This window comes from Porites lutea, chromosome 9 (assembly GCF_958299795.1).
Source record: "Porites lutea chromosome 9, jaPorLute2.1, whole genome shotgun sequence".
Classification (NCBI taxonomy): domain Eukaryota; kingdom Metazoa; phylum Cnidaria; class Anthozoa; order Scleractinia; family Poritidae; genus Porites; species Porites lutea.
This window is the reverse complement of record NC_133209.1, coordinates 31,276,574-31,293,026: the sequence shown is the minus strand read 5'-3', so window position 1 is coordinate 31,293,026 and position 16,453 is coordinate 31,276,574. Positions and strand designations below refer to the sequence as shown.

General features: G+C 39.3%; 2 protein-coding genes across 2 annotated transcripts; one reads left to right on the top strand and one right to left on the bottom strand.

Annotated features, from left to right (window-relative positions):
- Positions 1–3,585: 3,585 nt before the first annotated feature.
- Positions 3,586–7,916, top strand: LOC140948002 (histamine H2 receptor-like). Its single transcript, XM_073397230.1, has 2 exons — positions 3,586–3,816; positions 5,535–7,916. The coding sequence occupies exon 2, from the start codon at positions 5,753–5,755 to the stop codon at positions 7,013–7,015; it is 1,263 nt and encodes a 420-aa protein (XP_073253331.1). The 5' UTR covers positions 3,586–3,816; positions 5,535–5,752; the 3' UTR covers positions 7,016–7,916.
- A 3,086-nt stretch (positions 7,917–11,002) lies between these two features.
- On the bottom strand, positions 11,003–14,517 carry LOC140948385 (arylamine N-acetyltransferase, pineal gland isozyme NAT-3-like). The gene has a single exon (XM_073397619.1). It carries the CDS (start codon positions 14,495–14,497, stop codon positions 13,616–13,618), a length of 882 nt encoding a protein of 293 aa, XP_073253720.1. The 5' UTR covers positions 14,498–14,517; the 3' UTR covers positions 11,003–13,615.
- Positions 14,518–16,453: the final 1,936 nt, after the last annotated feature.

The window sequence follows — 16,453 nt, the reverse complement described above, 5'->3', positions numbered from 1 at the left end:
TAAACTGGTCCGTGAAAACGAGGTTGCTCGCTCCGGGTTATCAGCTCCTGAAAGTAGTGTTTCTAAGAATGTCAAAAGTTTTTAGAAAAACTATGTAAGAGTCTATTTTAACCAGAGAGTTATTTTGGCACGAATACAACGAAATTTTTGCAAACACCAATTTTTCGTTTTTACACCCTTGTTCGCATCTGAGACACGCGAAATTTTTCGAATAACCAGAAAAGTGTTTGAAATGAACTTCAGTAAATGGTCATGCGCGCAAAATAAGATGATCCGACAAAGGGTAGGTGTCAAAGAACAAAGGATTTTGTTGCCTCCTTTGATTCTCGACGGCATGTTTGAAGTTTGCTGGCAGTGGAGAAAATTTTGGTTGGTGAAAAAATCGTTAGCACTAGAGGTGGCCTCCTGTTGACAGACTTTTTTGCATAACAAACAAAATTATGCGCAGTGCGAACAGGGACTAATCAAACAAATTGTAGCACTAGCTAGTTTTGGGCATGCATTCAGACCACAACTTATCCAAAACTAGCAAAACACCAAAATATTCTCAGAGAAATCAACAACAACAAGTTTATTCAGTATTACTATTTTGTACAGGTGTTACTGATTAAAATAACAATAATAAACAGCTAAGTTTAAGGAGATGCAGATATGATGAAACGGTAGAATTAACTATGTTTCTTTCGTCTTTCAAATGCTTGAAAGATGAAATTAGCAGCTAGCCTGCTGATATGTGAATCCGTATTGTTAAAAAGAAAACAGACTTTATCATGGATATTGTAATGTATAAATAATGTATTTCGGTCGTTGATTTTAATAAAAAGAGTCTTTCTCAAATCATTGTATTGATCACAGTGAAATAATAAAAAAATCACTACAGTTGGAACTTTCTCATAAATGACCACCTCTCATCAAGCAACCTCTACCGCTTTTTTGGATAATGGCTTCAAGAAATTGCATGCAATGAATCTCTTCCAAAAGATGTAAATGTGTTCAAATATATTCTAGGAAGAGATACCTCTGTGGGTCAATTTTCGTAAGCAATCACAGGGGCGGATCCAGGATTTTTTTTAGGAGGGGGTGCACTCGTCTCTTTCTCTACTTCAACACCAATAAACCACATAGTTTCTTTTTGCAGAATACCAGTTGTATTAAAAAACCGCAGGTCATCTCGGGGGGGGGGGGAGGGTGCGCACCCCCTGCACCCTTCCCCTAGATCCGCCCCTGAACCACCTCCCGTAAGTGAGTCGACCACTAATTCTTCGCATTTTGGGTGGTCGTTTATATACGTGAAGTTCGACTGTAGCTGGAAAAAAGCCCCTGTATAACTCGCAGGGTTACTTTGATACTATATAAAACTGAAATGAGAAGAACCATCCAAATCATTAGTACAGTTGCGGTTCAGACTGGATCGTCTATTCGCTATAATATTATTATGGAGGTGGCACAGTTTCGGTTCAATATTAAGCATGGCAAGTACTGGGCTAGCATCAACGTCAACTTATAATTAAGGTTAACTTTATAGTTATCTTTCTCTCTGGTACCGTTTTGTTTTATTCTTATTTATTTTTTTTTCTCCTAAATTTCATTTATTTTCCTTCTCTTTTTTCCTCTTGTTTTTCATGTGTCACAACCCTATAGAGAATACAATTTGATTATTGTAACTACTCAGCTTGCTTAGTTTTTGCTATTCTGGGTAGTTTTTGGCCTGATCTATAATACTTTAATTTATTCTGTTCTTGTAAACCGCTTTTTTTAACTTGGAAAATAAATGGTTGGATTTTGTTGTCAATTACACTAATTCCGTGGAGTTAAATTCATGATCAGATTAACATGATTTTTTTAAGTTCGTCATACATATGAAGTTTTTTAAGAAAAAGTATAGGGTATTTTTCAGTTGTACCTTCACTGGCTACCCTTTTTGTGTAAGGTTTTTTAAACATTTAGGCGTTTTTAAACTGCATACTGGTGAAGGCAATATAGAAAAGAACTTAAGATTAAATTCATAAAACTTACAGAATCTATTTATATGATACAAGGGAGAAACCCGACCTCAATCGACGGCAGGTGAATAGATAAAACTGACTGTCCGCCCTGTAAGATCCTCTACGTCATGTATCATTTTAAACGTACGTAACTTCCGCAACATTGTGAACGAAATCCTGAAACAAAATTTTTACTCGTTACTCGACTCGCGCGCACTGATGATAACGGTGTACGTACCGTCGACACATGTCTGGAAAATAAGAGAAAAGGTGTTTTCATTCTCGAAATATCGCTGTTGCTGCTTTCTAGACCGGCGATAAAAGTAGCAACTGTTTTTTGTCTTCGTTTTGTTTTGTTTTGTTTTTGGTTCGTACATTAGTAATAATGAGAATGATAGCAGCGTATATATGAAAGGAAAGTAGGTGAGCAAGGAAGTATTGAAGTAAGAGGGAAAAGTTTGAAATTTTGGGGGGCCGTGTAAAATGGAAGAAAATACAGGTTAAAATAAAAATAGCATTTACATACAAGTCAAAACACTTTTTTGTTTTAGTCTATAATTTTAAACAGGATAAGATAAATATAGAACTATTCAATACTCACTCGATCATCTTTAAATTAAACAATTTGAAAGTGAAATTCCAAAAGAATCTGACGGACCTTTCTTCCCTAGCCCTTCCTCGCTCTTTTGGTCGCGTCATTTTTCACCTGGTCTTTGACTCTCGATCCTTGTTTTTTGCTCCAAAAGTGCCGAAACCGCACGGAAACGCGGCTTGCTACGTAGGCTAGATGGACTTGGAAGGGTCTAGAAAGGCTATTATTCAGCCGTGTCTTCATTGTTTTGAAGCGATAACCGAAAGAAATCAGCAGTCAGTTGCTAAACCTAAGATCATGCCCAATTTTAGCAGCTCTCATATATTCTCTGTACACCTTGGCCTGTATTTTGTTTACCAAGAAAAATAAAGATAGAGCGTCATCTCAGATAAAAAGCAGCCTGCCCGCAATTTTCAGTTTCGGAAAAAAACTTTTTTTCCGATCACTGACGAATCCAAGCAATATGTGCGAACTAAGACTAAACAGGGAAAATATATCTCCTCATTCAAATAATTCACAAGAGATTTTAGCTGTTTTCGTCTTTTTCAAATTGTGCTTCTTAGCTTTAATGTGAGAAATTTTACTATACTGATGCCAGTATCCACCGTTTCAAGGACATCATAACTAGTTTTTATCTCAATGTTTGGGATGAAAAATTGTTTCTCGAAAGCCCCTTTTTGGGAGATCAATTTAGTAATGTTATTAAATCAGTTGTACTGGGAACTATGTACTCGAATGTTAACTTTTAACTCCCGGGTTAAAAAGGAATTTACACATCAAGGTCCTTCTGCAAATACATTTCTTGCGGTGTTTGCACGTAATTTTATAAACCTTACCCGAAAAAACAGAAATGCTAATCTCGATTCGCCGGCATAACTGAGTTGCGCACGAGGTCAAGAATTCGTCAGCTGTTCATTAATTTCCATTTACCCACACAGAGAAACAGGAAAAGTGATTAATATAAGTCAGAGTTATTTTGACACTTGTAATTGCGTGAGTTGGGTAAACGCCAAATGTTTTCTGCCTAAACAAAAGAACAATATTTTAAGTATATACCTAGGCGGGCAGCTTTGACACAATAGCCATCGTCCTGCAACTCTGGCAGAACAATACTACCCAACAAGAGTGGCCGGTAAGGCAGACTGGAAAACAGCAGTGCATTCGAGTCCTTGCTGTACAAAGTCCCGGGCCGCTTAATTCTCAACTCAAGTATCACTAGAAGAGGTTTACTTCCCAACGGTAAGTGACATTTTTTAGTATTTTGACTTCTGAATAGATTTGACGAAGATTTTCTCTTTTAACAGAAAAAACCTGTTTTATTCCAGTTAGATGGGAGCATATTGATTTTACGGCGTTTTTGGTTTTTGCTGAGGTTGCGTGCTAGTTGGAATGAGTTCTTTGTAATGCATAGAGGAAATATTCTCTAGTGACGCTCAAAGAGAATTGTCTTATCTATTTAACAGATTAATTTGAACATTCAAGGAACAAAATAACGCCCTTTCTTACAACAGGCCACCGACATTTTCTTGTGATAGCAAACTGGAAACCGGCCATTTTTACGCAACCGGAAAGTGAAATTGTAGCTAGGAAACTGGCAAACCCGCGAGAATAATCATGGGAAATTTAAAGCCTGATCTTACTGATCAATTAAGACAGGATGACTTTCATTGATCCATGCAGAACTAGCTATGAAACAAATCGCATCTTTCTTAACATGTTATCTAGCCCAAAATTTCAGCCACTGTTAATGAATTATACATATCGAACTGAACTGACTTATGCACATTTAGACGTTAAGCGTCGACAGGGAAATTAAAGAACATCTTACAACTAAAGATTACCTAATAGCGAGCAAACAAAATGCGGTTTTAGTATGACGCGCGCAACATTAATAAATTCTATAACCAAACAGAATAAGATAAAGCTGGAACAGGCTAGCTGGCCGGCACCTGCCTCAAAGTTTTACTATATTCTCAAACTTTTCTTTTTGTCAGCCAATATTAACGGGATTATACCCCGATTTAATTGTTATTCTTTTACTTACGAAAAGTACTCTAAATAAGTGACTATACATATCTTTGCATTTGCGGAATATGAATGGCGTGATATGCAAAGCTTCTCTCTGGTCCTCTCTTGAATCCGTTTTAACTGCTGATTCTTTGTTAGAGAAAATCTTTAGTACTGAAGGTGCTCTAGAACATAATAGGGCCATTTATACGAGGAAAAATAAGACGCGAACTGTACCATTTATACGAGCATGTCTTATCTAATAAGACGCGTCTTAGCTAAGCCGCGTCTTATTTTAGACGAAATGTGCCGTTTATACGGAAAGTTCGCGTCTTATTTTTCCTCGTATAAATGGCGCGCGCGTAAAATAACATTACTCGCCCTTTTTTATCGCCTAACCGTCAACAGTTGACATTTTTCAGTAATTTATGTTCAGTGCATTTTTCGTAAAGAATAATGTAATGACCGCATTATATTTACAACTACGGTGTTTTTAAGTATCATGGAGTTTAATTTGCCTCCACTTTGATGAAGTCGAGAATAAATCATGCAAACCTAATTTTGTTTTTTTACTGAGCATTCGTTGTAAAATTCTTTCCGACCATAGTCCGCTACAATTAAGAGAAAATTTTCCTTCTGCATTAAGTGTCAGGGTCTTTTAAATCCCCGAAAACTCATTATTTCCGGGTGCCCAAAAAAAAATCAACTTTCATGATCTTTATTGTTCGACTTTGTTGAAATTTTAAGGTAAACACGCATTGAAATCAAGAGTATTAGACTCATATATATGTCGTGAGAATGTTTTTTATTGACTTTAATTTATTCCCAATAAAGTAAACCTAAAATAAAACTAGCTGCCGTAACTAATGAATTTGAAACTTAAACTGTACTGTTTACCTCATGGTCGGCCTTATTTTCATTTAATGATATCATGTTTTTTTCGTCATCAGGATTTACCACAGAAAGAAAAACACGCATGAAAAATATATGTTGTGGCTGCCAGGACCAAATTAAAATCAAGCATGTGGATTTGTTGAATCGAAGTTGTTTGGCGGATTACGTGCTTTGTTGTGCAGGCAGCAATAAGTGAAAAAAAAAAAAAAGGATATTTTGAGATATTGGTGGATGTTTTTGACTAGTACACGCTCTTCGTAAATTCAACTTAGCTATGGAACGCAACAGCACAACTTATTTTGCCAACAGCGAGGACAGAGCGTCACAAAGTTCAACATATTTCGTCGTTGTATTAATTTTCACAAGCGTAGTTAATATCACTTCAAATGTGTTGGTGCTGGTCATTTTAGCGCGAAACAACCGCCTTCGCACATTTACGAACTGTTTCATCGCCAACTTATGCGTTGTGGACTTAATCGCTGGAATCGTTGTAGTTCCCGCTACCATTGATTCACTTCTGACAAAAACTGAACCACGCAGCAACGGAAGTTTACTATGCCGATTCTATGGCTTTTTGAACTCGCTTTATGGCATCGCATCTTCATTGACAGTAGCTGTAATCGCTTTAGATAGATATCACAGTATTTTGAACTGTCTTCGTTATGAAGTAATCGTAACACAACGAAGAACGGTTTTCGTTGTCGCGTGGACATGGTTACAAGCATTTTTCGTCTCTTCGTGCCCGCTCCTAGGCTGGGGGCATTTTTTGTTAAACCCCTACCAGCGCTGTTCTGTATATTTCCCGGATCTAACTGGCTTTATATTCTTCAAGACTATCAGCTGTGTATTACTACCATATTTTATCACCGTTTTCTGCTACAGTAGAATACATTTAGTTGCAAGAAGACACGCCAAAACAATTGTAAACATCCAAGTTCGCGACGCAAAAAACCGCATTAAGGGAATGTGCCTTTCAGGGGCTTCGAAAAAAACGTTAATGGTATATATCGTGTTGGGAGTGTACACGACTTGTTGGTTACCCTTTTACGGTATAGACCTTCTTATGACTATTTATCCAAGAACAAAAATTCCAGAAACGGTTATTTTAACTACGACTGTATTAACCCTGGTGAATTCAGCTTGCAATCCAGTAATGTATGCATTGATCACCAGCCAATTTAGGGGCGGACTAAAACGAGTTTATCGCCAGATTTGTCGGAGTATTTTCGCGGGAGACTCGAGGCAAATAAACCTGAACGGGCCGCGAGGAGATTCGCGCAGTTCATGGACATTTACAAGATCGAGCGCTAAGCGAATATTTGCTGCTCAAGAACCTGCAGTGCGGCCGAGACTTGCTTGTGCGGTGATAAGGGAAGAAAGTTCTATGAATGCGAAAATGCCAGATAAAACTAGTCGAGTTGTGGATTCCCCGGCGACAATCTATCCTTTGACATTACAAGTTCCGGAGGAGACAGGGCATAAAAGTTTTAAAATTATTAAAAACGGGTGGACAGGGGACGGTACACAATTAGCTTAGAAGCCAAAAAAGTTGAGTATTTTCCTTTTTTCTACCGGACATGATTAAAATGGGATTAAAGCTTTTACAGCTGTTGAATCAAATATGTTTATTTATACAATGACTACCGAAATAATTGTCTTCGAACGCCGTGTTTGTCTGAAATGACATTACATTAAATCTAAATATTTCTTACCGATTGATTACGCTCTATATACGACCCCATTTCAATCCAGGATGAGGGGCTATTGGCCGAGAAAACGCTTTTATTTTTGGTAGCAAATATTTTTTCTTAACCATACAATAATTGTAATTTGTAAATTTTCAACTAAGACACTCCAACAAGACGAGTATATATTTACTTTTTAGCAAATTTAATAAATAACCCAACCGCATTCGACAGCACAGTAGACTAGGGTAGATCTGAATCCGACCATTAAGTCGGCGTCTCTATAAAGAAAACTTAAAGATCGAAACGGCTAATCCGTGAAATTTCTAGAATAAAGTTTTATTGCATAGCAAAAAGCTTCCAGTCTTACACTACAAACGGGGCGTATTATCTTTTGTATCTGAAGTTCATTCATTTGTCTGCAATGATCTTGATAAGCGCGTGTCTTTTCAAGAGAAAATAACCAAAATTAGTTGAGGTTTTAGGTCTCTCCCCCAATAAGATAAATTTTCATGTTATCAAACCCAGATCATTTCAAGATTACCAAAACATCTACCGCATGACGTAGACTGCTCGTTATTCAAAAAATTCTCTTAAAATCCGCGGCTCTCCTCGGAAACATGTGAAGGGCGCCGTGGCAAGTCGGAAGGCGGAAGGAGCCTTTAAAGGTCTGAAAGGTGCCCGCTTTACTGAAATATTGCATTAAAACTGACAGATAAAAATCGAGAAACTTATATCCACTTAATCTTGTACGAGGGCTTGTTTGGATTGTCTGTCAACTTTCACTCAACTAAGTATTTTAATAAAATGTTAAAAAGTGTCAAAAAAGGGTATTCTCCAGTGCCAGCTGTTGTTATTATTTTTGCCATCCTCATCATAAATTAATCCCTGTTGTCACCATCGTCATCATCAAAGCCTTTTGACCTTCGTTTTCGTCATCACTAACATTAGGGATGAACCATCAGAAAAGTGAAGGGGGGTGGGGGTGGGGAAATCGAAAGTTAGTAACCAGGGGCAGGGGCGGATCCAGGATTTTTTTTAGGAGGGGGTGCACTAGTCTTTTGCTCTACTTCAACACCAATAAACCACATAGTTTTTTTTTTTCAGAATACCAGTTGTATTAGAAAACCGCAGGTCATCTCCGGGGGGGGGGGGTGCGCACCCCCTGCACCCTCCCTCTAGATCCGCCCCGGGGGGGGGACTACAGTCGAACCTCTACTAATGGCCACCTCTGCACAATGGCCACTTTTTTTGGCAGACAGTCCATACATTGACTAGCCTGCGTAGCAAGCGATTCCAATCGAGTTATTGGGCCAAAGTTAAAGCGGAAGCAAAAAAAAGGTTGTTCCCCTCCCCCTCCCCCGTCATTCATGTTTTTTTTGCTCTTGTCCCAGCTTTCTAGACGAACCTCGCGAGGAAACGCTTGCTACGCAGGCTATACATCCGCCCTGCTATACATTGACTCTTGTTTACACCTCTCCACAACGACCACTTTCTACTGCCCCCAAGGTGACCGTTGTGGAGAGGTTTAACTGTACCATAAAAAGAAACAACCACAAAGACAAAAGCAACTTGCACTTTCTTAAAATTTTGGTATTTTATTCAGGGGGTTTAACTTAATTTTATATTTCGGTGGTTTAGATTTAGAAAGAGTCAAACATTTTTTCCAGTTTCAGAAAAAATAGATTGAAATTGAACACTAGTTTTCATTTTTTATTTTTAAACGTTTTGACAAAAATAATTACCCACTTGGATACCTCAGCTTCAATATGCAAGAATGATAGTTGTGCGCGCGATAAATTAGTCTGTACCAGAATCTCGGTCCGAGTGCAGAGGCAGACCTGCCAATCCTTACGATTTTGCCGTGAACCTCACGATTTTTAAACTTTTTTCATGGCCTCAAGACAAGCCCCCCAATCTCACGGTTTTTTAGGGAAATTTCATTCTAAAATGAAATGTTACCTTGTAGAATAAAAACTGAAATTTCATGGGGAATGCTAGTGCCTGTTTAAGCCGTGATGGCACTTCATCCAACATCTTGGCTATGAAGTTAGCTTTTCCCGAAGAAACGATTCTTTGCTGTAAGCTGGGCTCTTAGTCCCGGTTCAAACGTCGAATTTCACATGTGCCGAACTTAACGCGAGAGTTAAATGCATGTGAAGTACGACGTTTGAATCAATTAAATTCGACTGTTTAAATTACATCAGAAACCCATAAGGGGTTGATTCAACCCCTTATGAGTTTCTGATTACATGCGACGTTTGCCGTATCTACGACTGAAACAGTCGAAGATTTGACTTAGGTTCGACTTTTGATTCAAACGTCGCATATCACATGTGCCGAACTTTATAATGCATGAATTTTAGTAAATTATTTTTTTTAACTGGGAATATTGACAGCGAACAGAGTTAAATTCGACAGAGATCAGCGAGTTGATTTAATAGGAATTAAGTTCGGCACATGTGAAATTCGACGTTTGAACTGGGCCTTAGAGTCACCAGGGAAAAGGTGACATCTCGTTACAAAGGAACCACAAAAAAGCAGGGATTTATCACAATAAACATTTAATTCCCCCAATGAAAAGAAAGGTTCGTTTAATCTTGATCGGGGAAAAAAATGGAATCTCGCTACATTTTGTAGAGTCTTCAGATTTTTTTTTCATGAGTCTCCAAATTTTCCTTTATCAGAGGTTGGCAGGTCTGCAGAGGAGAGAAAAAATTGGGCAAGCAGTGAAAAATAGTAGAGCGGGAAGAGAAATGGGGATAGCCTGTAAGCATATACCTGCCAACTCTCACGCCTTAGGCGTGAGTCTCACGCCTGCGGGTTGAAAACTTCGATCTCACGCCGGCTCACGCTTGCGGGCCAATTTCTCACGCCTGATTGAAAAATGTGAGTTGTTGCCGTCTCAGCTTGACACAATTTCCAAAAATATGTTAACTCAGACCCATGTAAGGAACGAAAACCATGTGTAAAATGAATAAATGACAATACTTTCCTCGCGATCTTTGATTTTTGAAGTGAAAAGCTCGCGTTTATACACGTCCTAAGACTTCGGACGTCTTCGGAAGACTTCGGACATCTTCGGGAGACTTCGGACTTCTTCGGAAATCTTCGGAAATGATCGTGTCGTCTTCAAAAATCCCAGCACTCCCAGGATAAAAATCTCACGCTTATATCTCAGAAAAAGTTGGCAGGTATATAAGCATCATTTTAAATACCTCATTCCACCCAGTTCCCTGCCCACTTCCAGAAAACCGGTTCTCCCTTCAAAGTGTCAAAATGTGTGGCATATAAGGGCATCACACGCTTGCCACATTTGACTCTACATGCGCGAAGCCAAGTGATTGACTTTTTTTAAAATGCTGACATAAGCTGTCAAAATTGGCTAATCATAGGGTATATCAGGAGCTAGTATACCGGAATGAGGTATTGCAAACAATGCTTACAGGCTCCAGTTCCCCATCTCTGCCCCGCCCACCCCCAAGTGGTTTGAGTGCAATTTTCTCATTCCACTTTCTCTTCTATCGTGGAGCCTAGAACAGGCAAGAGATAAAACTGACAAAGTAAGAAGGCTCTAAAGTAGGTTGAGTTTGATCGTCCTGGTGAACGTAGTCTTGAATAGGACTGTTGTTGTTGACAGTGACTGACGTTTCGACAACTTGTGCGGTAGTCATCTTCAGAGTCTAAGTGAGTCAGTACAACAACAGTCCTATTCAGGACTACGTTCACCCGGACGATCAAACTCAACCTACTTTTAAAATGACTCCTGGGTTCAAACCTTTCACAGTGAGAAGGCTCTCTTAAGTCCTTTTTACTATAGGGTTCAGAGGACAGCAAGCTGTATTAAACTTTTTCTTTTGATATTCATGTATTTTACAATTTTTCTGAAGTTGCTAATGATCTGGTGTTATATTCCACTATTAATAATAATAATGGTTCATTAACAGTGTATCCACCTAGTAGCTCTTCACCTGTTAAAAACTACCATATGAAATATGAAGTCTGCAATATACTGCGAAAATAAAAACATGAAATCTACAATATTACAGAAAGCAATAAAATCGGACGATAAAAGGATATTGTATAAAAATGAAACAAAGATTAGTAATAGTAATATAACCCTATACAAACTATTTAGAAATGTTATTTAATAGATAGGCATTAACATCCCTACAGTATACTTTAAAAGCACTACAGTTTCTATTATATTTCCTGGAAGGACATTAAATAACTTGGCAGTAGAGTCTTAAAAGGTGCCCCTCTCCTATAGTATAATTAATCTTGTTGCTGCTCCTGACCACAAAGATCGCAGATGTTTAATTGTATCTAGTGGTATGTAAGACGGCCAGCTGGGGGAGTGCAAAGCCTTGTGATGAACAAGTTTGAGAACATGGAAGTCTCTTTGCTGTCTTACCGGTAACCACCCTATCTTAACAATATCATTAATGTCATTTACATACCTACTCAGGACAAAACTAGCAGCTACTAGCTGGACACGTTGTAAGTTTTAGTTGAAATTCCGGCAAAGGGTAATAGACAGTGTCACAATAGTCAAGTTTTGACAGCACGAGTGACCCCACTAAGTGCTCACTGCAACTGCACTTTACTGCAGTTCCTCCTTTTCAGCCTTTCTGAATCTGTTACAGGTCTTGTGATAACAGCTAAGAGAACAAGAATAGTCCTGTCCCAAAGGAAAATTTAATTTGATAAACAGCTGACTGCAGTAAAACGCAGTAAAAGAAAGGGCTGTGAGTGGCAAAATTTGTTCAGCAAAAGTTTCATTGTACTGAAGTTGTTTTTCACATATTTACTATAACATAAATCCAACACAAAGGGGGGTTGCTGACCCCTTCAACCCACCACTAAATAGTCTAAATCTGTTGATGGTTTTCAACTGTTTCACTATCCCCGTTGTTTTCTATGAGTCACTTTGACACACTTTTTAAATGTCGTTGTCTATTATTATAGCTGACCCATCACTAAGCAGCCACCCTTGGAGTACCGGCAAGGGGCCTCTTTTAAATGGAGGTTAGCCATTCTCTAGAGGCTCGTCATAAATTATCATAATCTTTACAGGGCTTCTGATAGGTCGCGGAAGACAAAGTCAAATTTCGAGGGATTTTTAGGGACAAATTCGAGGAAAAATCGGCCGATTTCGCGGGAATGTCGAGTGAGTTTTCGGGGCAAACTTCACCAAAACGCAATCGGTAAAAAACGGCCGATATTGTGGTTATTTTCAAGGCAAATTTCGCTAGAAATCGATCGGTTTTGAGCTGATCAGACCACCGTTTTTAACGTTTTTCTAACAGAGGTTATCATTTGCTCTTTCAACAACAATACGCTCCAGAAATGAACCAATGGCAAAGTCTTTAACATCATTGCTAGTGCCCAGTTTTTCGCAGCAAATCTACACCTCGTAGTTTCAGGACGTTGTTTGCACGTTTCAGTGACGAAGTTCCAAGATAAAGTTGCAAGTTTACGGCAAGTAAATAGCCCCTATAGCTGAAATAAGTTTCAAATATGTTGTACAGACACGTATTTGATAAGATTTCTACCGAATTTCGCGGTATTTTTCGTGTTTTTGTGAATTTCGCGGGATTTCGGGGATTTACCTGAATTTCGCGGCTCCGCGACCGCGCGAAATATCAGAAGCCCCGTCTTTAGCAGAAACATCACTTCACTTTGAAACAATTACGCGACTGGAGCAGTGCTGGTCCACAAACAATCAGTCATCACCTTCTATCTCGCACTGTATTTCATTCATCATGTTCTTAAAACAAAGGCAAAATAAGTGTATCAAGCGCTTGATGGCTGCTAATAGAGGTGATAACAATGGAAGAACTCTCATTGGGATGGTCAAAAGGTGGCCACTAAATAGAGGTTTAAGTTTCCATAATGTTCTACGATTATTTCGGGACTTTTATAACTGGCTCCTTAATTAAGGGTGGCTGCTTAATAGGTGGCCACTAAATGGAGATTCAACTGTAGTTTACACAACGTACCATTCAATCCAGTTGAAGGCTGGTTTTCACTAGCGACAGAGTCGGATTTGTAATCAGAAGCGTAGAAATTTACGATCTAGTGAAAACAGCGTTCTGATACCGCTTACGAATCCATCATTTACGATCAAGTCAAAACTAGGTTGTCGGAGTCGGAAGCAGAAGCGGAAGAACTAAAACAATCACAAAGCATAGGAACGTGCATTGTGATTGGTTTATCCTTCCATTTCTGCTTCTGACTCCAACAATCTGGTTTTCACTAGATTGTAAGCAACGGAGTCATAAGAGGAGTCAGACGAAAATGGAAACATTCAGATTCTTCCGACACCGATTCTGTCGAGTTTATGACTCTGCATGCAACACCGATTTTTTATTTTCGCTGACTCATAAGCTCTCTTACGACGCTGCTTCCGACTCCGACTCTATCGCTAGTGAAAACCAGCCATAAAAGGCCTACCCTTTTGGGAAGAAACAAGAGTCTTTTCTAATTCCAAATACTTCTTCCAGTTCTTTTACTACTTCATGTTCACCACCCTCAACGTTCCTGGATTCTTTTTTGACTTTGTTGTCCCCAAGAAACGTTGTGATTACAATTTTATGGCCTGAAAGAGTTACCCTTCCCCAGGGTTTGGCCAGGGTGCATATACGATCATGAGTAAATGGTGACTTGTCATTTTTCTGATGATACTCTAACATTTCAAAGAAGTCCTCCGTTTTTCTCGATATGAAGTCAAATATGTATCTCGGCAGCCAACTCGGATCAGCAGGACTTGTAAATTGCTCCTTCGCCATTTTTTCTTGGCCAGTTTCATCGACAATTATTTTGATCTTTTCTTCAAAGATATGGTCATCTCCGCTCTTTCGAATTCGATAAGTGCCACTCTGTTGTTCTTGATGTTCTTGTAAGCCAGTGAAACGAAGCGGCAACCAAAACGAATCGCCGAACCCGACATCGGTGAGCAACAGCTCGCCTCTGACTTTTACAATAAGAACGCGATGATCAAGTGGTGGACCTTGAACGCCTGTCTTCCTACTTAACACTGAGGCAGCATGTGTTGTGTATTCAAATCCGAGATAATCAAGAAGGAAAGAAAACATCGAGTTTAGTTCAAAACAAAATCCACCTCGATGTCTTCGCACGATCTTTTCAAACAGCCATTCTTTAGAGAGCTCTATTTTCTCCTTTCCATAAACGCTCAGGTTTTCAAATGGTACAGATAGGATATGACATCGATGTAGTTCTGTCAACACCTCGACAGTTGGTTCTTTTGATCCTGAATAGTTTATACGAGTAAAATATCCCTCGGCTTCTTCTTTGCTCAGTTTTGCGGCCATCTTGGTTTCATTGGTTTGGATTCTCTGTTCTTCCGCATCACAGGTAGCCCAAGCTAGAAATATGAGCATCGGCGAACATCGGCAGTGTTGCGTAACATTCGAAATGTAAGGATTTGTATGGGAAAAAAAACCTATCGTTTCTGTAACCTACGAAAATGAAAGGATTGCAATAAAAAACAGCTAACCTTACTTAAAAATTAATGTGTGTTAAGTCTCTCCTGTGTGGTTCACGGGCCGATTTATGGCCGTTTTATGGGTTTTTATGTAAACGGTTTTCTCTCTATATAAAGATTGCCCGTGGACCACACTGGAGAGACGTAACACACATTTTAAGTAAGGTAAGCTGTTTTTTATTGAAATCCTTTCATTTTCGTAGGTTACAGAGACGATAGGTTTTTTCCCCATACAAATCCTTACATTTCGAATGTTACGCAACAATGCCGATGTTTTTTTGATGCTCATATTTCGAGCTTGGGCTACCTGTGCTCCCATTCGATGACTCCGATACGTCCGAACAAAGTTCCCTCTCATGGGGAAGGAGGGGAGAGGGGAGCGTAGGCTTTTATTAATTTGATAGAAACATTGCAATGCTAATCGTACTACATGAAAATTAACTTTGCAAGACATCAACGCGACACCGATAGAACCCAAAACAGGGCGGGGTTGTAGCGGTCGACAGCTGTTTCTCCATTATTAAGGACCTTAAGATACTCTGGACGCGGCCGAGGAGGACATCAACCGGAAGTGAAATGTTCGATTCTTAGAAATAATTAGCATAATGCCACACAGGTTTGGCCGCTTCGTTAAACAGTGAGTCGGTTTTCTTGTTTTAAGTGCAGAAATTGCTTTTCGTATAGGATTTTCGATCCATTTCACTTCAAGAGACACATCTAAGTGTTTAATCGTGGTGTTCTCTCTAGATTGACTCTTATTTTTTGGCTATCAAGCCTTTTGGGTTCAGTGTTTTGGCGGCAACTGAGAATGAAAGCGCAGCTAGAGTCTTTCGACACAAATGTAACACTATAACTGCTTATTTTAAAGGGGATAACGTTCTCGCTGTAGGATAGTATTTGAAAAATTTAAGAGACGAGAAGAATAAAAATTGTTGGAAAACAAATATCTAGGTTTGTAATAAACTTGAACATGTTGGAGAAAATTGAGATCTTGAACAAGACGCCATGGTTCATATATTAACTTTCATAATAAATATTCTATTTTGTTCACTTTCAGTTTAGCGCTGGAGTGGTCTGAGGATCAAAATCGCCTTAGCACGGGAAGTACTCATAACAGAACCATATCGTTTTAAGACTTTTAAGGCAAGAACAACGGAAAGGGGAAAAGTCTGGCAACAGCTGATGGCGAACTCCGATCATACCCTCAAGTTTCCCTCAAAGAAATTCAGGGGATTTTATAGAAACTGGAGTCATAGCAGGCAGCACATATTTTACTTTCAATAAAAGATCAATAAGATATCAATCAAGCAAGACTTCACGAGTTTTTCTAAAAGACGTGGTGGAATTAAAAGACAAAAACATTACTTTATCCTCTCTCGTCAGGCGAGCACTCGACGCAACCCGCTCACAAGGTGGCGGCGTCCTCGCTCCAGGCTTTCTCAGGCAAACCCACGTTCTCTTTACCGCCGCGTCCAGGGTATCTTAAGGTCCCTATTGTAGCTAATCAGGACGGCGCGCAACCACAGACAGAACAAAGAAGCTCAGCTGAGAAAATACCCGCTCACCCTGCCCTAACACTGAACTCCAGCACCCACCGAATCACGCCATATAACGAGGGGGTGTGCGGCACGCTTCCTGAAACCCTTACCCTATTTACAGCGGTCTTGCCTAAGTAACTATGAGACACATACACCATGCATTCATGATCATCTTCGAGACAAGTCACACGGGTCTCATCATGGCTTCATTAAACGTCAGCTCGTCTAACTCCTTCCCTCCTCAC

What these genes read in the sequence shown, in the direction of transcription:
- LOC140948002 (XM_073397230.1), top strand. Translation starts at nt 5,753, where the DNA reads ATGGAACGCAACAGCACAACTTATTTTGCCAACAGCGAGGACAGAGCG.
- LOC140948385 (XM_073397619.1), bottom strand. Translation starts at nt 14,497, where the DNA reads ATGGCCGCAAAACTGAGCAAAGAAGAAGCCGAGGGATATTTTACTCGT.